The sequence below is a fragment of the Podarcis tiliguerta genome (genome assembly GCF_965153285.1).
Source record: "Podarcis tiliguerta genome assembly, chromosome: 3".
In the NCBI taxonomy this organism is placed as follows: Eukaryota; Metazoa; Chordata; class Lepidosauria; order Squamata; family Lacertidae; genus Podarcis; species Podarcis tiliguerta.
This window is the reverse complement of record NC_139536.1, coordinates 15,026,788-15,049,322: the sequence shown is the minus strand read 5'-3', so window position 1 is coordinate 15,049,322 and position 22,535 is coordinate 15,026,788. Positions and strand designations below refer to the sequence as shown.

The following is a 22,535-nucleotide window of genomic DNA, read 5'->3' as shown; positions in this document are numbered from 1 at the left end:
TTATAGGATTCCCTCCCCAGCCTCATCCAAATTCTCCACTTGACCAGGAATCTGAACTTCAAAAATTTAAGGGAATCAGGTTTCTTCCCTGTTTTGGACTGAGGAAGCTGGATAATGCTGATTGCATATTGTTCTTTTATGGCAGCCTTTGCCAACCTAGTTCCCTGCAGTTGGTCGTTCTGGCTAGGGGTGATGAGCATTGCAGCTCAAAACATGCAGAGGGCACCAAGTTCGTGAAGGCTACTTTATGAACTCCGTCACAGAATTGTATAGTTGGCAGGGAACCCAGGGGTCATCTAGTCCAACTGACTGCAATGCAAAAATGCCCCCATCCTTTTAATGAAACCAGGCCTCTTATAAACTGTTTTGCCAGCGGGAACTATTCTATATGGCAAATGCCCTTTTTCTCCTTGACACTTGTCATTACATTTGGATTTTCTGCTCTTTGTACAACATCCAGGCACAAATCCAGACCGTCTGCTTCGTACAAACTTCAGCTCTCTGCTCACATACATTGCTTCGACCCTTAATGGATTTCACGATGTCATGAAAGGTGAGACTGGCTGAAGGATGTACAGCTTTTTTTTTATTAAAAAAATGACACGTTAGCGCTCTGGTCACTTAACACTTTATGGGTGGTGGGTGGATGTCATAAAGATTTAATGACCTTTGCATGGTCGGCCTAACTAGTATGTGCATCAACAAAAGGGAGAAACAAAAAATACTCAAATACAGTGTTGTTGTTTTTTACTGATACAAGTTTTCAGCCGTATGCAAAAATAACAATAAATACTGGTAATGTATCTTTGTAATAACCCTGTGAAATGGGTCCGGGGTGGTCTACATTGACTTTTACCATGGAGTGGGAATTTGAACCCGAGTCTTTCTCGTTGGAACCTAATGATCCCTCCACTACTCAGTACTGGCTCCCCACTGAAATCGGGGAAAGTGTTGCAAGAAAATATCCACAGGATTGGACTGTTAAGGTTTGAAGCACAAGGTTTATAGTGAAATTAAGTACTGCTAGCATAATGTAAAGGGTTCTGCCTAACTACACTGAAGCAGAAGGTGTGCAGTCCATTTTCGTTAAGGGCAATACTCAATAATGAAACGGTTCTAGCTACTTCCTACTATATTCTTCTTTCCTGCTGTCGAGGTGTGCCAGGCAATTGGGATTTGCTCAAAATATAGCTAGCTCCGTGGTAGAGCACATGCTTTGCTTGCGGAAAGTTTAATCTCTGTAGGATTGTCTCCACAGATAGTCGTATCTATCTTATGAAAGTGCTTTCCTAGGTAGAAAAAAGTGACATTTAGGAAGAAAGGGGATTTTCTGACTGGATCTGAATGAGAGGTTCGGAGGGCGATGTGCACAGCTGATGCAAGTTAATTCTTTCTGGTTTTAGATATTTATAAGCATTATAGTCAAAAAGCTGCTTTGGAGCAAGAGCTCCCCACAGCCACGCAGAAGCTCATCACCACCAACGACTGCATCTTATCATCTGTGGTAGCATTAACAAACGGAGCCGGCAAGGTAACTTCTTTTCTTACACAAAGTGCCCATCACTGCTGCCTGAATCAGCATTGTGAAACTAACACGAGCTTGCAGCCCCTCTATGATGTCTCTGTATCTAAATTCATGCAAAAGTTCCCTTTTATTGTCACAAATTGGGAATCTTTATAAAGGAGAAAGTTGTTGTTCTTGTGATAGATTCCTTGAGGGTAAAGCTTAGGTAGTATAAAATTGTGCAGCCAGAAAGTATGTTCATAAGGACGCAACGACATAAGAGTCCCACAGGATCAGGCCAGTGACCCATCTAGTCCGGTATCCTGTTCTCACAGTGGCCAACCAGATGCCTGTGGGAAGCCCCAAAGCAGGGCATGAGGTCAGAAGCACCCAGTTGTGACTCCCAGCAACTGGTATTCAGAGACACACTGCCTCCAGTATTGGAGGGACAACAACAACAACAGCAGCAGCAGCAGCAGCAGCAACAATTTATTTATACCCCACCTACCTATCTGGCTGGGTTTCCCCAGCCACTCTGGGCAGCTTCCAACAAAATATTAAAATACAATAGTGCGTCAAACATTAAAAGCTTCCCTAAACAGGGCTGCCTTCAGATGTCTTCTAAAAATCTGGTAGTTGTTTTTCTCTTTGATATCTGGTGGGAGGGCGTTCCACAGGGCGGGTGCCACTACTGAGAAGGCCCTCTGACTGCTTCCCTGTAACTTGGCTTCTTGCAGTGAGGGAACCGCCAGAAGGCCCTCGGCACTGGACCTCAGTGTCCGGGCAGAATGGTGGGGGTGGAGATGCTACTTCAGGTATACTGGACCGAGGATGTTTAGGGCTTTAATGGTCAGCACTAACACTTTGAATTGTGCCCCAAAACGTACTGGGAGCCAATGTAACCATCACTGCTTTGAAATGTCCCCCCCCCCCACCCAGAATCAAGCAATATATAGTTTTAAAGAAATAAATGAATAGTAGTCATTGATGGCTTTATCATTAATGGATTTGTGTTATCCTCTTTTTAAACCAGCAAAGCTAGTTGCCGTCACATCACCTTGGAGCAAAATCCATGGTTTAAAATGTGGGCTGTGTGAAGAAATATTTCGTTTTCACTGTCCTGAATCTCTTGGTTTTCTAGTATTATAGTGGTACCTCGGGTTACATACACTTCAGGTTACATACATACGCTTCAGGTTACAGACTCTGCTAACCCAGAAATAGTACCTTGGGTTAAGAACTTTGCTTCAGGATGAGAACAGAAATCGTGCTCTGGTGGCGCGGCAGCAGAAGGAGGCCCCATTATCTAAAGTGGCGCTTCAGGTTAAGAACAGTTTCAGGTTAAGAACGGACCTCCGGAACCAATTAAGTACTTAACCCGAGGTACCACTGTATATGAGAAGGAGGGAACCTTCACTGTAGGCATGACCTTGCACACCTCTGCCATGTCATGCCATGTCCCCACAACTCACAAAAGCAAACCTAAAAAGCCGCAAATGCTGCAACCCGCTGTTTATCTAAAATATAAGCAAATGGTTCCAAGCTCCTTGTGATTTTGCTGAAGTAGGATGAAGTGGAACACATAATCTCAGGACTCTCTCTGCATCTCATTCTTCTAGCTGCAAACTTGCCCAGTATTTTAAATCTCTGCATTTGTATGTTTAGGTTGCTTCATTCTTCAGCAATAACTTAGACTGCTTCACTGCATCGCTGAGCTATGGGCCTAAGGGAGGAATGGAGTTTATCAACCCCCTCTCGGCGGAGTGCATGCTTCAGTACAAGAAGAAAGCAGCTGCTTACATGAGATTGCTGAAGAAGGTTTGTGCCTGCTCAAGAACAATAGCTGTAGCGCAGTGACTTGGGTCCTTTGGACACGCTCTAAAAATCCTTTTGATGTGGGATTGGATTCTCTCCGCCCATGAAGAAGTGGTTCTTTGTTGCTGATGAAATCATTTTTTTGTTCCCGAGCTGTATACTTGCTTGGGGCAGAGCTGCAGGAAAGATTGTGGAGCGTGATGATTGTTGGATAAATACGAGACCAATATATGCTCTCTCCGTTTATGGAAATATGGCTGGGTGGGGCAGACTGTATGGATGGAATGTCATTATTAGTCTGCGTGGAAAAATCTGGGCAGGGTGGTCTCACAGCTTAGTAGTCGAATAGAGATGATGGACATTTGTTAGCAGGACAGGTTCAATATGTTTGCATAGGCCAAGGTTTTTTGGGGATGGAGCTAATTAGGAGTTTAGTGTAACTAGAGCTGTTGAAAAGTTTGATGAGGCCACTGCAGGCTTATTGTCTTACTTGTCTCACTGGTACCAGAGAGCAGGAGGGACATGAGTGCATCTTTTGTTATGCCACAAATTTCGACCTTGGGCTACTTTGGGACTTTGGAGTTTCTGTAGTTTTCTAAGCCACAAACCTGTATTGTAGGACTAGAGCCCTTCTCCTTGCACAGAACCCCGCCACATCCCATCATGTCACACTTTAAACAAAATATGGAGGAGCACTCAAACACTGTATAAAGTTCACTCCACCTCTTCTCTGACGTGGTGCGGTTCAGTGGCAAATAAATCACATGAATCTGCTGAGTTGTGTTTTTCCAGTCCCAAACTAGTCTAATGAAGTGTGAATTGCGGTGAAAAATTAAAAACTCAAGCCGCTGTAAGTTAGTTGATCGCTTGTGGGTGTGGGTGGGTGAGGTTTTTGCTTATAGCTGGGGAAAAAGTGGCAGTGGAGGCAGCTCCCAAATTTTAGTTCAGTTGAGTGGGATTCTTGGTCATTAGCTAGGGGCTGCTAGGACAGACGTGTTGCATGCTGACTCCCGTAGCATCCCGTTAGACTCCTTGTCACCCTGTTTCAGCCTCTCTCTTACTATTTTCACACCATCCTAATCCCACCCCCTTCTTTCTGCCTGCTGCCAGCATCTCCCACAAGTCTTTTGTTACCTTCATGCTTATATGACAGAACTTCTGATGGTGTTTCCAGCTGAAAAACCTGTCGTCCGAATGACATGCAGCTGTTTTCATTCATTGTTTGAGATCCAGTCCACGCATGGAATGCACAGTGGCCTTCCTCTGTTGCTTTCTGCCCAAGGCACTTTAGAGCAATGCTGCAGCTGTGTGTTTTCTCTTTGTTCTTTGCCTGGCCCCCTCCAAAAGTGTAATATACCAGGCGCAGATCTCTGCCACCAAGGGCCTGGAAAGCATCAACAAATACTTTTGCTAGCGAGGGCGGGAGGGCAAGCGGGCGGGGGAACTTAACGCTTCCCATATGTAACCCAACTCACTGAAGTCATGTATATCTTTTGGCTCTAGCCATGTTGCGATTCGGTGCCTTATGAAGAGGCCTTGGCCAACCGCAGAGTTCTTCTGAGTTCCACGGAGAGCAGAGAAGGCCTTGCACAGCAGGTATTCAGTCGTCCGACACGTAGCTGTTCCTAAGCTTAGTGCGCTCACTGAAACTGTATTAAATTTGATAGTCTCACTGTCCTAATGTCATTTAATGCTCATGGCAATGCATCTCTAAATAGGGAATTGATGGGTGAGTGTTTGCAAACTGTGCCAATTTTGAATTTGTTCCTTTGTAAGCCTGATCCACACATTATTATCATTATTATTATTATACCTCACCAGCCACTCTGGGTGGCATCCAATACAAAGAAAAAATTTATTTTGTATTTACATACTTACTTTTAATGGATTTTTTTCCACAAGATTTGTACCTGTAAACAAAATATTAGTTAAAAAAAAGTAGTTTCTAAATGCATTTTATTTTAAAATATTTTTAAAACAAATTTGAATAAGTTATCAAGTCAAAAAATGCATCGCAAGATTTGTGGTGTGTGAAATTTGGAGGATAATGATGTTAGTTTGCACAGTGTGTATTGGGTTTAAGGTAAAGGTAAAGGTACCCCTGCCCGTACGGGCCAGTCGTGTCCGACTCTAGGGTTGTGCGCCCATCTCACTCAAGAGGCCGGGGGCCAGCGCTGTCTGGAGACACTTCCGGGTCACGTGGCCAGCGTGACGAAGCTGCTCTGGCGAGCCAGCACCAGCGCAGCACACGGAAACGCCGTTTACCTTCCCACTATAAAGCGGTACCTATTTATCTACTTGCACTTAAGGGTGCTTTCGAACTGCTAGGTGGGCAGGAGCTGGGACCGAAAGACGGGAGCTCACCCCGCCGCGGGGATTCGAACCGCCGACCATGCGATCGGCAAGCCCTAGGCGCTGAGGTTTAGTTTGCATTAAAAATTTGCAAAGACTGAATATCTCAAGCATCCCTTGACTAACTAGTGAAAGGGTTATGCTTGGCTCTAGACTTCTGCATGCAATCCAGGCTTGGGAGTGCAGAACAAGCCTGCCATAAAGCTCAGTAGCACTGTCTGATATGGTTATTCTTCTCTACATGTGACGGCTTGGATCAAATCTCTGATTATAATAATAATAATAATAATAAATTTTATTTATACCCCGCCCTCCCCAGCCAAAGCCGGGCTCAGGGCGGCCAACAACAATAAAAACAATCCAACATTCTAAAAACTTTTCACCATAAAATCAATCAGAAACAAATTGATGGCAACCAGCAAGCAGGACCCTGTGCAGATTGCCAGAGGAGGGGGTCAGGCTGCGCCCTGACCAAAGGCCTGGTGGAACAGCTCTGTCTTACAGGCCCTGCGGAAAGATGTCAAGTCCCGCAGGGCCCTAGTCTCTTGTGACAGAGCGTTCCACCAGATTGGTGCCACAGCCGAGAAAGCTCTGGCTCTAGTTGAGGCCAGCCTAACCTCTCTGAGGCCTGGGACCTTCAGGATGTTTTTATTTGCAGACCGTAGGTTTCTCTGTGGGGCATACCAGGAGAGGCGGTCCCGCAGGTACGAGGGTCCTAGGCCGTATAGGGCTTTAAAGGTTAAAACCAGCACCTTAAACCTGATCCTGTACTCCACCGGGAGCCAGTGCAGCTGATATAGTACTGGATGAATGTGATCTCGCAGTGACGACCCCATAAGGAGTCTCGCTGCGGCATTCTGCACCCGTTGGAGTTTCTGGGTCAGTCTCAAGGGCAGCCCCACGTAGAGCGAGTTACAATAATCCAGTCTGGAGGTGACCGTCGCGTGGATCACAGTGGCTAGGTCAGGGCGAGAGAGATAAGGAGCCAACTGCTTAGCTTGGCGGAGATGAAAAAAAGCCGCCTTTGTTATAGCTGTAATCTGCGCCTCCATAGAGAGGGAGGTATCGAAGATTACACCCAAACTCTTAACGGACGATGCTGGCACTAGTTGCACCCCCGCAAGAGATGGGAGTTGCCCCCTCAATCCCATATCGCCCCGTCCCAGCCAGAGGACCTCTGTCTTCGAAGGATTTAACTTCAACCGGCTCCCATGAAACCATCCAGCCACAGCTTCCAGGCATCTGGTCAGTGTGTCTGGGGCCGAGTCAGGATGGCCATCCATCAACAGATAGAGTTGGGTGTCATCAGCATACTGATGGCAGCCCAGCCCAAAACTCCGGACAAGCTGGGCGAGGGGGCGCATAAAGATGTTAAAAAGCATCGGAGAGAGAATCGCACCCTGAGGCACTCCACACACCAGGGAGTGGCGCGATGACAATTCCCCCCCAAGCGCCACCCTCTGTCCCCGACCAGAGAGAAACGAGCACAGCCATTGAAGGACTGTGCCCTGGATCCCCACGTCGGCAAGGCGGTGGTCCAGGAGTTCGTGATCGACCATGTCGAAGGCTGCTGACAGGTCTAGAAGAATCAGCAGCCCCGACCCGCCTCGATCCAGCTGCCTGCGGAGATCATCTGTTAGGGCGACCAGAGCCGTCTCGGTCCCATGACCAGCGCGGAAGCCGGACTGGAATGGATCGAGAGCCGATGTTTCATCCAGAAACCTACCAAGCTGTTCAGCAACCGCTCTCTCAATCACCTTACCCAGGAATGGAAGATTCGAAACCGGGCGGTAATTGGATAGATCTAAAGGATCTAATGATGTTTTCTTTAAGAGCGGACGCACCACTGCCTCCTTCAGTTCCCCTGGGAATATCCCAGTGCCAAGGGACAAATTGATGATATCACCCAGGGGGGCCTGCACCTCGTCTGGACACGCTCTAATCAGCCAAGACGGGCACGGGTCAAGAGGACAGGTGGTGGGCTTTCCAGCTCGGAGGAGTCTGTCCACATCGGCTGGGGATATCTGGTCAAAGTGGTCCAATACTGGACCCGAGGACAGTCGAGGGGCCTCCAGTTCCCTTATTGTGTCCAAATTGGCAGGGAGGTCATTATCTGCTGTCCTACTTCGTTTCCACCTTTCTTTGGCCTCAGGCTTATTGTAAAAAAGAAAAAAGGAAGGTCAAATGTGTATGAAATTGGACATTCCCCCCACCAGAACTCAGCAGGCAGAAAAGGCGAATGGACACAAAGCTTTTTTTTATTGGCATGCATTCTCTGTTTATTTTGTGTCATCTTATTCCTGGTGGGGTGAGTGAAGAGATCCTGTAACACAAATGGTCTATTTGCTGCCAAACATGTTGTCCAGCTTGGAAATTTGGCTTCAGGAACCAGGTTTCCAGCTAGATGGCCAGTTGACCTAGTGGCTAAAAGCCCAAAGTTGATCTCTGAGTAGTCCTCTTGCAGTTCGTAATTCTCTCCAATTCATGTGCTAGAATTTAATTCAAGCTGTTCTATAAAATGGCCAGTAAATAGATAGGAATACATAATGTGAACCCCAAATATATTTCTTCCTCTGGCTTTTGGAGAATAATGTAAAACCACAACACTTATCCAGGGCGAATATTCTATTTAGCCAAACTTGTCATAGTTGCATGGAAGCCAGTCTAATGCACTTGGGCTATGCTCTTCTTGGGTGTTTAAAAATAAACCTTTATCTCCTTAGTTTGTAAAACTTTATCTGGTCTGTCACCGCAGGCATCCGTTTCCTCTGTTCTGCAGATGAATTTGTTTGGTTCATATATTCAGCTATGCATCTTGCACATTACGCTATCTTAAGTTTACATTCTTAAGTGAAGGAAACATTATTTGTTTAAAGGTTTGTAAAAATGTGAGCTGCCTGTCACATCCTGAGTTTCATATGGGTTCCTTGCTCTCTTCCATTTTTCTATTCCCCCCTGTGTTTTCCCCCCCTGTTTTTAAATAGCCAGAATCACAGCGCTCAGATGGAAACCTTCCTTACAGTTTTTGGCATTATGGATGGCAGGAACTTTTCAGTGCAAGCTGTGAGCCTGCAGAGCACACATTTAAGCATGTCAAAGCTACAGGTTGTTGCTTTTGTTGCCTCTGCTCCAGATACAACCTGCTCAAGCAATGATTCAACTTGCTATGCACACACTTTTAGATACCCTTTAACTTCCCATTGGTTCACTTCACGGTGCTAATTCTTGCTGTTCTCTAGGTCCAGCAGAGCTTAGAGAAGATTACAAAACTGGAGCAGGAGAAGGAACACTGGATGCTGGAGGCCCAGCTGGCCAAAATTAGGTTGGAGAAAGAAAACAAAAGAGTAAGCGATAAGCTCAGAAACTCTGTGGGCAACCAGAGGATTGAGGCAACCCAGGAAAGCCTCTTCACACTGAATGCAGATGAACAGGAGAAGGAGGATGCTGCAGAGAAGGCTTTGAGGGAACCCGTTCAAACTGCAAGTCTCGTAAGTGCACCTTACTCCCAGTGATGTGGGTTGGAAATTGGGCAACTGGAATGACTACAATACTAGCTAAATCTAAAATTAACATTGTAATTAACATTTTTCAGGCGAGTGACCCTAGAAACCACATATATATTCATGTACACAGCTCTCATGGCCTTCATTCTCCTCAAAAAAGTCACCCCAAACCCTGAATAATGTAATGGGAGTGAATATAATTGAATTCTCAGCAGTGGCGTAGCGTGGGTTGTCAGCACCCGGGGCAAGGCAAGTAATTTGCACCCCCTAACCTGTGGATTTGCGCCCCCTAACCCTAACCCCGGCCCCCTACCGCACCCCCCACGCTACGCCACTGATTCTCAGGTCCTAAAGTGTTACAAGTATAAATGAGGAACTCCAGTTTAATGTAGGTTAGCATCTCTGTGCTGAATGTGGTGCATGGAAGGCAGGGGTGGGAGGGAAGCAAGTGGCCACAATGTTTATCCACGATGCCTTGAACAAAACGCCTAAATGTGGCCAACGTGTCTTGATTTTATCTCACATTTGTTTTCCTCTTTTCCACTGAAAAGCTCAGCACAACATGAATGAAGTAACACCATTTTATTCTAGACTGAGAAATAGCCACTTGCCCAAGGTCATGGCAGGGATTCAGATCCCAGGTGTCCCTTTGTGATACCACACTGGTTCTGTTACTTTGGATGGTGTTCAAAATGGGTTTTTTCTGTCCATGTTTTCAGCCAGGACTTCATTAGGGTAAATTCTATCCCGGTCCCCTATCTTGAAAACCTTCATTTCACCTTGGTAAAGCTTTCATGCAGCAGCAGAGCTAAACTTTTTGGTGCTAAGGTGTGGGATTTGTGATCTTGCCCATATCAATCAATCAATCAATCAATCAGTCAATGTTTATTATGGCAAACAGCCAGCTTACCCATGTCAAATACCTGGTAATCTGATATATTAAACCTAAGTAATGTTACATAGGCCTTAGAGTTGGAAATGATGCATGTTGACATTTCTGAGTGTCTTTTAGGATTCCGTGTTTGTTTGGAACTGACACACTTGCAAGCTGATCCCACTGAATAGTTTTTCATTTTTATTGGGGGGAAACACCATGGGCAAGGGACGCGGGTGGCGCTGTGGGTTAAAGCCTCAGCACCTAGGACTTGCCGATCAAAAGGTCGGTGGTTCGAATCCCCGCGGCGGGGTGCGCTCCCGTCGTTCGGTCCCAGCGCCTGCCAACCTAGCAGTTCGAAAGCACCCTCGGGTGCAAGTAGATAAATAGGGACCGCTTACTAGCGGGAAGGTAAACAGCGTTCCGTGTGCTGTGCTGGCTCCCCAGATGCAGCTTGTCACGCTGGCCACGTGACCCGGAAGTGTCTTCAGACAGCGCTGGCTCCCGGCCTTTAGAGTGATATGAGCGCACAACCCTAGAGTCTCGCAAGACTGGCCCGCACGGGCAGGGGTACCTTTACCTTTACCTTACCATGGGCAAAGTTTAAGTTGCCCATGTTGAAGCCCCATTGATTCCAGTGAGGAAAGGGGGAGCATATACTTATCTTTCATAGTAAGATTGGTGCAGCTTAATAAAAGTAATTACCCTTTTCAAACTTTGGAGCAAAAGCCAGTTAAACTTACTTTGGAGCCATTGAAACCAACTTCATTTAAATGAACTTTAGAACCAGAAAATGAATGTACTACTTTGAGCTGATTCTGTCATCCTAATATTTTTCTAGGTCGGGATGTTGATAACCACTGAAAATGAAGAGGTATGTTTTTTAATATGACAGAGTCGTGCTGGCATAATTTTTAAGCTAAGCTGTATGGAGTTGTGCTAAAGTGACCCCTTTACAACTGTGTGCTCCTGGTCAAAACACTGTAATGTAAAAATATCCCTCTGGGATGCGGCCTTCCAGATCTTGGACTTCCAACTCTTGTCAGGTTTAGCCAGCATTGTCAATGAATAGCAAGTGATGGGAGTTGTAGTCCAACAAGATATGCAGAGCCAAAGATTCCCTGTCTCTGATGTAGCTGCTGTTCAGTTTACTTTGTCAGATGAACTGTACCCTTTCCCACCATTTCTTTGGTCTTAATCTTCCTTGCTTCTTGACATTTTGGTGCAGAATTCCACTTCCTGACTGTTTATCTGAGGCAGTGGCAATTACATTACTGCAATCTACACTGGTCCTTTCCCCGCACCCCATCCCTCATTTTGAGCTCACTTAGGAACAAAATGAAAACCTTGTTGTTTACCCAAGTCTTTGAAATGTAATCAGCATTCTTTGTTGCGCTGCTGCTTCATATATGATGTTGTTAATGACCTCTTGTTGTGCTGCCATTGGGAGAAAAGGCAGGATATATGTACAAGGAAATGAATAAATACATTTTATGACATTTCCTGTTCTGCCAGGAGCTTATCTTGCTGTGATTATGGAAACATGTGATACTCCAGGAAATGGTGGAGTGCAGTTTGACAGCAATGTTGTTGGCTGTCCCAGTTATCAATAGGAGAACTTGCCCCATCTCTCCCCTCGCCACGACCAACGGCTGATGGATTAGAGCAGTCTCCATCTAATCTGGTATCCATGTTATAACAATGGCCAGACAGATATCACTGGCAAAGCTTGCAGAAATTGACCTTCTTGTGTTTGCTTCCTGCATCTAGTACTAAGATGCGTGCTGCCTCTGCACATGAATCGTAATAGCTAATAACTATTCTTATGTTACCCTTTGTAGGCCCCAGAAGCCGACACCCGGGAAGACTTGATAAAGAACCATTACATGGCAAGAATAGTGGAGCTTACATCTCAGTTGCAGCTGGCTGACAGCAAGTCTGTACATTTCCACGCAGAGGTGAGTGCGCCAGTGCTTTCCTACTTTGAAAATGCAAACTTCGTCTTACAGTGAAGGTTCCCTTTTTGCACTGGAGGATATGATAAGTGACTTCATTCCACCATCTGCGGCTGCAGGGCTTTTTGAAGCTTCAGCTTTTACAAGCAGGCAATCCCCTCTTAGTTTTGGAAATACAGTGGTGCCTCGGGTTAAGTACTTAATTCGTTCCGGAGGGCCGTTCTTAACCTGAAACTGTTCTTAACCTGAAGCACCACTTTAGCTAATGGGGCCTCCTACTGCTGCCATGCCGCCAGAGCATGAGTTCTGTTCTCATCCTGAAGCAAAGTTCTTAACACCCGAGGTACTATTTCTGGGTTAGCAGAGTCTGTAACCTGAAGCGTATGTAACCCGAGGTACCACTGTACTACAGTGAATGAAGATACGGTGGACGCTCAGGTTGCGAACGTGATCCGTGCAGGATGCACGTTCGCAACCTGCAGCGGTGCGGCTGTGCATGCGCGGGTTGTGATTTGGCACTTCTGCACATGTGCAAAGCGCGATTTAGCACTTCTGCGCATGCGTGACCGCCGAAACTCGGAAGTAACCTGTTCCAGTACTTCCAGGTTTCAGCAGTCCATAACCTGAAAAAACACAACCTGAAGCGTCTGTAACCCGAAGTATGACTGTATTGCGGCTCAGTCAATAATGTGATCTGTAATCTTACTGAGGAACGGCTGCAGCCTAGTCATAGAGCTCACTTGCTTTGCGTGCGGAAGGTCCAAAGTTCAGTCCATCCAGCGGCTCCAGCTAGAGTTGGGAGTAGACCCTGCTTGAAATCCTGAAGAGCCACTGGGCTAGATGGACCAGGTGTTTGGAGAAAACAGTTCAGACATAACTTTGCTGTGTGGCCTTGAGGAGCGCTGAGTCCCAATATGTAAAATGGGGGAAACAACCTACCTCACCGGGCTGATGTGATGAATGAGTGAAGGGCAGTAAAGCCCCCACTGTATGAGTGAAGGTGCTATTGATTTTTAAATAATAATTGTCCGCATAAAAGACAGCCTAAATAAACTAACATGGCTTATTTGTGTGTGTTGGCAGTGCCGGGCACTTGCAAAGCGTCTCGCTCTGACTGAGAAATCTAAAGAATCATCACTGGAAGAGGTGAGACAAGCTAGACAGAGCATCACCAGGTTGCAGGTAAGTTTGTTTAACCACATGGCTCTGTGTGTGCATTAGAGTTGTGCATGGCCACCTTGATCTGGGGCCTGAACCAATCTGGAACAACAGATCTGGGCCTTGAACTGAATCCCTGGAGATTTCACAGTGTTTTATTAGACTTTTAAGACCGACTAAATATATGGAAGAATGGGGTGAGGAGACACAGGCACTCTGCCTATGCATCTCCTTCTCTTCCCCCTTACTCTCTGCTTGAATTAACCCCTTTTGATAGTCCTGGATCACTCTGGGTGGACCTGATCCAGTCTGGGTCTGCCTCAACCCACTCCGGCATAATTGTGGGTTAACCCAAAGCTGCCTGGTTCAGAATCCAGGATTCGGCCAGAGCGGTTAGCCCCAGTGTGTACAATGGTACCTTGGTTTTCAGACTTTATCTGTTCCAAAGCGTTCCAGAACCAAGGCACCCTTTCCCATAGAAAGCAATGCAAAATGGATTAATCCATTCCAGACTTTTAAAAACAACCCCTAAAACAGCAATTCAACACAAATTTTACTAATGAGACCATTGAGCCATAAAATGAAAGCAATAAACAATGTACTACAGTCACACAATCAATCAATCAGTAGCTGAACTGGGTTCCACAGTCACAAAAACAAAACAAAAAAAGCTACAAAAACAAAATAAATTGCAAAAACAGACCTCAGCGCAACACTCAAAACGGAAGAGTGGCACTCAAATCGAAGTATAACACTCAAAACAGAGCACATTCGGCTTCCAAAAAAGGTTCGCAAACGAAGTTCCAAGTTGTTTGAGAACCAAGGCATTTGAGAACCAAGGCATCACTGTATATATTACGAGAACCTGTGAGCAAATTTACGTGGACATCGCCCGCCACACCCACACCAAAATGTTGCAGAATAGTTATTTTCTATGCCCACTAGAATGGTCCCAAGCATTAAAAGAGCCAACTCAGTTAAAGGTCAAGGTGTCCTTTTGGATATGGCAAAAGGATATCTCTGATGACCTCCATTCTGCAGTATACTTCAGAGTTCTCCTTGGAAGAAACTTCCTAACTAGGTCTGAGTAAACCGCTATTAACTTTTATTTTGCACTATTCTTGTATATATACTTGTTTATTTACAAATGTATTTGTGGAAGTTGTGGGATATAAATAAACCGACGATGTCTGTGACCTTTCAGGATGAATTGACGACGACCAAGAGAAGTTATGAGGATCAGTTAAGCATGATGAGCGACCACCTCTGCAGTATGAACGAAACCTTATCCAAACAACGGGAGGAAATAGATACACTAAAGCTGGCTAGTAAGGTAAGTAATCTTGTTGCGTGGGCTGCAGGCCAGGTTTCCTGCAAGTTGCTAGTATTTCCTATCCTTTCTTGGTCACTTAGGATAGTACACTTATACACACACACATATTCCTGGAGTGTGTGCAGGGGCCATGCCAATCTTGTTTTTACATTTTTGGAATAATGTAAATGTAAACCATGATATTTTTCCTTTTAATCTATTCTTTTCTTGCGCTATGCTGCCTCTTTTCTCCCTCATATGCCATTTCCCCTTTTTTCCCCTTTCATCACTCCTTGTTTTCTTTTTTCCTGACAAGCAAACGGTCTTGGCTATAAAGTATAATAATATATTTTTAAAAATAATTACTGGGTGTGTCGGATGTTGGGCTATGTCATCTGAAGGATTGCTTCAGTTTCCAAAAGCAACAAATGTGAGATTATATCAGATGGGTTTCTGAATCAATGAAGCCATATACAACAAATTTCTTCTTCTTTTTTAGTTTGAGTTCATAGCTTCTTTCAAGCATGCTTGTCAATTTCTGGTATAATATCACACTAAGAGCTACATGCTGCCTAATTAACTAAATCCCTCTTTAGAGAAGGGCTGGGGAGAGAAGAGCAAAGTGTGAGCTCTTCGTTGGTGGACTAAGGAAAATACTCCTCCTGATTCTCTGTCCATCTCTGCTATTGCTTAATATCTAGCTGTGTCCAAAGTGTTGTACAGAACATTGAAGGTCCCCTACTCAGAAGCCATGCCTGCCAACCTAGCAGTTCGAAAGCACCCCTGGGTGCAAGTAGATAAATAGGGACCGCTTACTAGCGGGAAGGTAAACGGCGTTCCGTGTGCTGCGCTGGCTCGCCAGAGCAGCGATGTCACGCTGGCCACGTGACCCGGAAGTGTCTTCGGACAGCGCTGGCCCTCGGCCTCTTTGAGTGAGATGGGCGCACAACCCTAGAGTCTGTCAAGACTGGCCCGTAAGGGCAGGGGTACCTTTACTTTTTTTACTCAGAAGCCATACAGGTTTTATTAGAAGACAAGGCAGTGATTGTGGGGGGACAGGTTAAGAAATGATATCTAGGATAAAGAATAAAAAGAGGATGAATGGTAAAGAAGTTGCTGGACCTTGAGAATTCACATGAGTACCAAGAGGGAAATAGCTTGGCAAAAAAGGGAGGCTGATCAAACCATGTAGTATAGGAGATGGAGAAGTTGAGAACTGGCGCTGGCAGTGGAAGAGGGCTGAATGAGGAATGCGTAGATAAAGGGCCTTGATTGAGTATTGCAGTTGTGAGTCACAGCATTTGGGCAGAGGCCTCAGTTAGACAGACTGTACAAGGGCAAATAGGCCAATGGTCTGGCCTGGCATGGCAGCTTTATATGTTCATGTGGATTTACAATGGGACACAAATAGGGAAACGTTCACACAATCCAGTTAGTGGGAATTCTAATTGTCCTGCCCGCTTTTTGTCTTTTCCCGTCCTTCGTTTAGATTCTGACAGCCAGTTTTCCTACCATGTAGTGGCTTTTTGCAGCAAGATACACAACTGGAACTAAGTGCGGAATGAGATGGCACAGCCCAATATGGATTTTGCTGGTTTTGAGTTTACCCTTCTGCAGACAGAGGGCCATAGGGACATAGGAAGCTGCCTTATATTGAGTCAGGCCTTTGGTCCATCTCGCTCTGACTTGGTAGAGGTTCTCCAGGATTTCAGGCAGGGTTTCTCCTGGCCCTACCCTGGGGTGCTGGGCACTGAACTTGGGGCCTTCTGCTTGCCCAGCAGATGCTCTGCCGCTGAACTATGGCCCTTCTTATGGCCTTTTGATATAGAAGTCACACGTTGATACTTTGCAGTACAGCCTTGGGGCATGTGCACTTTCCTCACCCAGCCTATGTGCCCTATTGTTGTTGTTGTTGTTTAGTCATTTAGTCGTATCCGACTCTTCATGACCCCATGGACCAGAGCACACAGGCACTCCTGTCTTCCACTGCCTCCCGCAGTTTGGTCAGACTCATGTTTGTAGCTTTGAGAACACTGTCCAACCATCTCGTCCTCTGTCGCCCCCTTCTCCTTGTGCCCTCCATCTTTCCCAACATCAGGGTCTTTTCCAGGGAGTCTTCTCTTCTCATGAGGTGGCCAAAGTATTGGAGCCTCAGCTTCACGATCTGTCCTTCCAGTGAGCACTCAGGGCTGATTTCCTTAAGAATGGATGCGTTTGATCTTCTTGCAGTCTATAGGACTCTCAAGACTCTCCTCCAGCACCATAATTCAAAAGCATCAATTCTTCGGCGATCAGCCTTCTTTATGGTCCAGCTCTCACTTCCATACATCACTACTGGGAAAACCATGGCTTTAACTATACGGACCTTTGTTGGCAAGGTGATGTCTCTGCTTTTTAAGATGCTGTCTAGGTTTGCCATCGCCTTTCCCCCAAGAAGCAGGGGTCTTTTAATTTCGTGACTGCTGTCACCATCTGCAGTGATCATGGAGCCCAAGAAAGTAAAATCTCTCACTGCCTCCATTTCTTCCCCTTCTATTTGCCAGGAGGTGATGGGCCCTATTAGGAAGGAGCAGTTTAGTATTAGTAGTAGTTTGTACAGGCTATGTAAAGTATAGTGTTTTTGCACCTGCATGCGCTAACAGTATTTCTGCTTGATGCTTCTGTTTAGTATCAGCACTGTTCTGGATGCCACTTAGAATACAGCAGTGATATGCTAGTGGAGGAGACTTAGTCAGAGACTACCCCCTCAGCCTCCAAAGGCGAGTGGAAAGGATGAGAGTTTGGTTTTGGGTTTTGTTTTGTTTTTTTAAAAAGGGTTTTAAAAACACATTTATAGGCTGCCCTTTTCCAAGTACTTGATACAGTATTGCCAGAGGTTATGGCAATAGGATGGGAATTGATGCTAGAGGGTATGGAACAGGCTTTTCAGGGTCAGGAGAAGCTTTCCAGATGAAGTAATTCTGAAAGAAGCAAGAGAAATGGCTTAATGGACAGGAGGCTGTTCTAGCCCACACATGACTCCTCCTGAAATGCTGAAGCCTTGTTGATGACGGGCAGGAAGCTTGTTGTGTAGAGCAATCAATTCATGAGTCATGAGTTTTTACATGGAGTGGAGGGGGAGAGAGACAGACTGCTGTTAAAAGACCTTGCCCTTGGCTAGCACACTCGGTTGGAGAGCACTCAGAAACAAATTGCAGGCTGATCAGTGGGAAATCAGATTCCTGGGGGAAGAAGCAATGGGTGAGCCTATGCAGGAAAAGTTTGAGCCCCACACATAGAAACAAGATACAGGAGCATGCCTACATATTGCCTACACAGACTGGCAGCAGCTCTCCAGGGTTTTAGGCAGGAGTCTCTCTCAGGCCTAGCTAGAGATACTGGGGATTGAACCTGGGACCTTCTGCAAGCAAAACATAAGCTCTGCTGCTGAGCTACAGCCCTTCCCTTGGGGAACACCAACAGAGGTCCCCCTCCCCACAAATCTCAGTGATTGGGCTGGGATATAAGGAATCGGATACTCTGGACCCAAGTAGTGAAGCACCTTGTAAATGAATACAAAAATCTTAGACCTGGCCTGATAACAAATGGCCAGCGAGTGCCTATTTTTATTTATGCACTACCTACATGGTAGAATGGGACGCAGCTGGAGCTGAGGTCTAAACTGCAGAGCCTACGGCTTGCTGATCGGAAGGTCGGTGGTTCAGATCCCCACGGTGGGGTGAGCTCCCGTTGTTCGGTCCCTGTTCCTGCCAACATAGCAGTTCGAAAGCATGTCAAAGTGCAAGTAGATAAATAGGTACCGCTCCGGCGGGAAGGTAAACAGCGTTTCTGTGCGCTGCTCTGGTTCGCCAGAAGCAGCTTAGTTATTCTGGCCACATGACCCGGAAGCTGTACGCCGGCTCCCTCAGCCAATAAAGCGAGATGAGCGCCGCAACGCCAGAGTCGTCTGCAACTGGACCTAATGGTCAGAGGTCCCTTTACCTTTTTACATGGTAGAATAATCACTTTCCAGCTTCAATCCTCTCCTCGAACATCGCCTCTGTTCCATGAAATCTTTGTCTTTACCCCTGTAATGCCCCCACCCCAAAACTGAAATGCAGCCAAAGTACTGTAAACTAAGGGCAGACAGAAATTAGAGGAGAGAATCAGCTGGTAGATCTCTGGGCATTTCCAGTAGATCGGAAAGAGTTTCTTGACTACAAGAAAGCATTCTGTATTAGTTTCCCTTCTCTGATCTGTTGTGACTCAGACTTGTTCATGCATGTGTTTGTTATCATCCCAGTTTATGGCTCATGGGATGCAGGATGTGATTGGCTTTGCCCCCTGAACCAACATATTTTACCTTACTGCAACCCCTATGTTTACCATTTTTCACTTGACTACTATTGAAGGACCCTAGGGTTGTATTAAGTGTAGTGTTAAACAGATCGTTCTATCAGTGCAGGTACCCTTGATTGTCTTATCCTGCATGAGGCTTGGTTAGAAGCCTTTTCTTCTTGTTAAAACTGACATTTTTCCCCATAAAGAGATAAGATTCTGTTTTACTAGAATTTCACCAATGTGTGCACAAAACACAATGTACAATGTGTACAATGTACAATGCAGGAGTCCATACTAAGGGTCTCTAAAATACTAATGTCCAACTTATCTGTGATGCATGATCCTTTTTGTAAACCACTTTGATATTTTTAAAAATCAAATGGTATATTAAATAGAAGTATGAATGAATGATTGAATGCGTGCACTGCATGCAGGTGCTGTTGGATCAGGCCAGGGAATTATTTGCAGGAACCCCAGTGACCCTCAAGCATTAGGGAATCTCCTAGAAACAAGTACTGTATTTTTTGCTCTATAAGACTCGCTTTTCCCCTCCCAAAAAATAAGGGGAAATGTGTGTGCATCTTATGGAGCAAATGCAGGCTGCGCAGCTATCCCAGAAGCCAGAACAGCAAGAGGGATTGCTGCTTTCACTGCGCAGCGATCCCTCTTGCTGTTCTGGCTTCTGAGATTCAGAATATTTTTTTTCTTGTTTTCCTCCTCCAAAAACTAGGTTCGTCTTGTGGTCTGGTGCGTCTTACAGAGCGAAAAATACGGTATTTTGAAATTCTTAGAAAATATAATAAATGGAATGGCCCCTTCTTTTCTCAGAATGGCCTACAATCCAGCAGAGGGTTCTGGTTGGTGGAAGTGTGTGTGTGACAGTTTGTAATATTCCCCCCCCCCCCCAGTTCCCAATCCCTTTGTAGTACCTCCTTTGACAGTTTCAGAGCGTTCCCCAACTTTTGGGTGGAGCAGCACAAGGAGTTTCAGGGGAAGAGTAAAATTCTGCTGCTCACAGGATGCTCCCTTCATTGGAAGAGAACTCAGGATCTAAGTCTCTAGTGTGGGGCATTGGCATTTTAGTTGTTACTTTGAGGGACATATTTACAGTAATGTGATCCACCTTCAGTCCTAGGGATATCTGTTGTTTTTTACAGATTAATAGAAAAATGGGAAAGATCTCTGCTTGGCCCCGAAGAGCTGCTGTCAGTAAGGCTACTAGGCAGAAGTGTGCCAGATGGACAAATTGCCTGACCGCAACAGGCAGCATCCTATGTTCTGCTGATCTCCTGTGTTCTCTTTTTGATCTAGGGAAATTCCAAGAAGAACAAAAATCGATAGTATTGGTCGTCCAACTGACCTTTGGATGTTGCTGATGCACAGAAACACAGATGCCGAAACTGATGTTCAGCTGGCAAAATGCCTCTTGGACTGGACATGGCTGCAGTGGTGGGATTACCAGTGTTTGATTTGCTGTTGCATTTGGATTTGAGACAGCACCAGATTTGGTTGCCAGTGTGATGCAAACTGGACTTGGCGTGTTCAGTAGAGCAGATGGGGAAAATAGGCACTCCATGGATAACTTGCATAGGAATGAACCATAACTTTTTACCATACCACTTTGTAACTGCTTTTAGTTTCCTTGTACAAACTTCCCAGATTTTGTATATTTGAGTGCATATGGAGATGAACAAATCTGACACCAGTGTGGTACTTGTCTCTTTCTGCCTAAGAGGTTGTCATTCCTACCCGACCATTCCTTTCTGTGAATTAAAAGAAAAAGCCCAGAGCTATCAGTGTTTTTCAGTGATGTCCACCTGTGCAGTTATTGTAAAAAAAAATACTACTGATTCCGGTCTTCTCTTCTAGACTAGCTTAGATTGCCTTAGAGAGGCAATCTCAGTACATTTATATTGAAGCATTCAATGCGGCTGTGACTATTCATATTAACTGTAATGAACTATTAAAAGTGTACAGTAGTGGTCCTTTTTTTTTTTTTAAATCAAGTGCAGAAAGTGGGCCAACGAAGGTGTTCTTGAATCGTGCTGAAGGGTGATATTTTGTCTGTTTCTGTTTGTCACTTTTCTCATAAGCCGGTGATAGAGAAATGACTGTCCACAGCTGGAGGAAGATGTGAGAAAAACAAACAGTGCTGACAAGTGGCTTCTTGCAAAGACCTTTCATTTCAATAGGAGTGGGACAGTACGCATGATGGGCCATCACTATTTCTGTTTCAAACGCAGCTTGTTGCATTGAAGCAGGCTAAGAAATCACTGAATCAGCAAAGCTGTGCAGAGAAGAGCTGGTTCAAATACTGATGTAAACCTTCACGTGGGTCTGTGGTGCTGTTCTTTTGGAGCCTGCCTGCCTTCCCCATCTGCAACCACATAGTAACTTGCCCGTTTTTAAAACTTCCTTTTTCCTCTTGAGGGGTGGGGTGGAGATTCTTTTGCACGCTCGCCCAAGTTTCACATTACAACTTCCGTGTGGCAACGTAGGCTCTTAATTCCTGAAATGCAGCAATGCCTTGCTGCTTGAAGCTTACCTTGGCACTTTCAAAGTCTGAGCCAGTCCCTTGCTGAAGATTGTTCTGTGGCATTTTGGAATCGCCCAAATGACGTCTTGGTGTTCTAAAAATTTATTCCCGTTCCAAGTTTTCTTCCTTGGGAAGATTTTTTACACTAACCTGAGGTCTTTTCAACACAGTATTCCATGGGAGTTCCTCGCCATTCACAAGAAACTCCACTACTGAATATTTCACAATGAACTACTTCTGTAGCCCTGTAAGAGATAGTAGCTGTCCTATGTTCAAGGGTTACTTCATTGTATCAACCATGTCAATGTGTATTACGAGCATAGAATAAATATACTGCCATGTTAAAACTTTCGCTGTCAGACTTTTATGTTTGTGTGCTCCTGCGTTAGATGTGGTTTTGAGCAAAACTGCCTTTGGACATGTCCGTGTGTCCTGACTTTTAATGGTTTTTAAGATTTTTAGCTGCAGTGTTTAAGATAATACTGTATGACTAAGCACTGGTTAGTGGGAGGGTGGAAGATTGAATGTTGAAAGGCAGTGTGCTTTGAAAAAGATTACTGCACTCAATGGTTAATTTTAAACGACTGCTTTTAAAGGCAGAATCCAGCCTCAAACCACGCAAAAGCATAAAGGTGTTGCATGTAAGAAAATTAATTAGATTTATTTGATTTCAAAAGTGATTGAAAATACATGCTACTGTAAGGTAATGATAGTTTTACAACTGACACTCCAAGTTATGTAACTGGTCACATTACATTTCTAATTCCTCATCATCTCATCTCTGCTCAGAGATCAAGATAGGACAGAGCTAAAAGAAAACTTTGGTAGAGAATTCAGGAAGAGTGCATTATGTATGGATTTATTTAGTTTTGGATATATGCTGATCTACATTAGAAAAGGAAGTGATAGGCTCTCTGTAGAATTGGAATGTTTCCAGGGTCAGCTGGTGGTTTTTGAAGGGGGACAGACCAGATGTCGGCAGCAGCTTCATCTCTGGCAGGTCCTCCACCTCTCCTTGTCCATCACTCTCCAGGTGGCACTTGTAAAAAGTATGGACCATTTGGGCAGCATGATGTTAAGTCGTCATCAGAATCTGCAATGTTGGGACCTCTTTCATTTCCTGTCACATACCTGTTTTCCCCAATTTCCAGTTCAGCTTTTTTTCTGAGTTATGCTGTCCAAACCCTGGAACACAGCTCTTTATAT

At 45.1% G+C, this 22,535-nt stretch overlaps 1 protein-coding gene across 3 annotated transcripts in view; it reads left to right on the top strand.

Moving 5' to 3' along the window:
* Window positions 1–21,676, top strand: part of PPP1R21 (protein phosphatase 1 regulatory subunit 21) — a 43,258-nt gene extending 21,582 nt beyond the window's left edge. For 2 of the 3 annotated variants that reach the window (XM_083432590.1, XM_083432589.1), the window contains exons 13-22: window positions 461–553; window positions 1,404–1,531; window positions 3,170–3,322; window positions 4,823–4,915; window positions 8,911–9,159; window positions 10,890–10,922; window positions 11,890–12,006; window positions 13,087–13,185; window positions 14,366–14,494; window positions 20,105–21,676. In XM_083432590.1, coding sequence (XP_083288716.1) covers window positions 461–553; window positions 1,404–1,531; window positions 3,170–3,322; window positions 4,823–4,915; window positions 8,911–9,159; window positions 10,890–10,922; window positions 11,890–12,006; window positions 13,087–13,185; window positions 14,366–14,494; window positions 20,105–20,134 — 1,124 coding nt within the window. In that variant the 3' untranslated portion in view covers window positions 20,135–21,676. Of the gene's footprint in view, window positions 1–460; window positions 554–1,403; window positions 1,532–3,169; window positions 3,323–4,822; window positions 4,916–8,910; window positions 9,389–9,519; window positions 10,285–10,650; window positions 10,923–11,889; window positions 12,007–13,086; window positions 13,186–14,365; window positions 14,495–20,104 lie in introns of all 3 variants that reach the window. The other variant, XR_014509249.1, reaches the window with a different exon arrangement.
* Window positions 21,677–22,535: the final 859 nt, after the last annotated feature.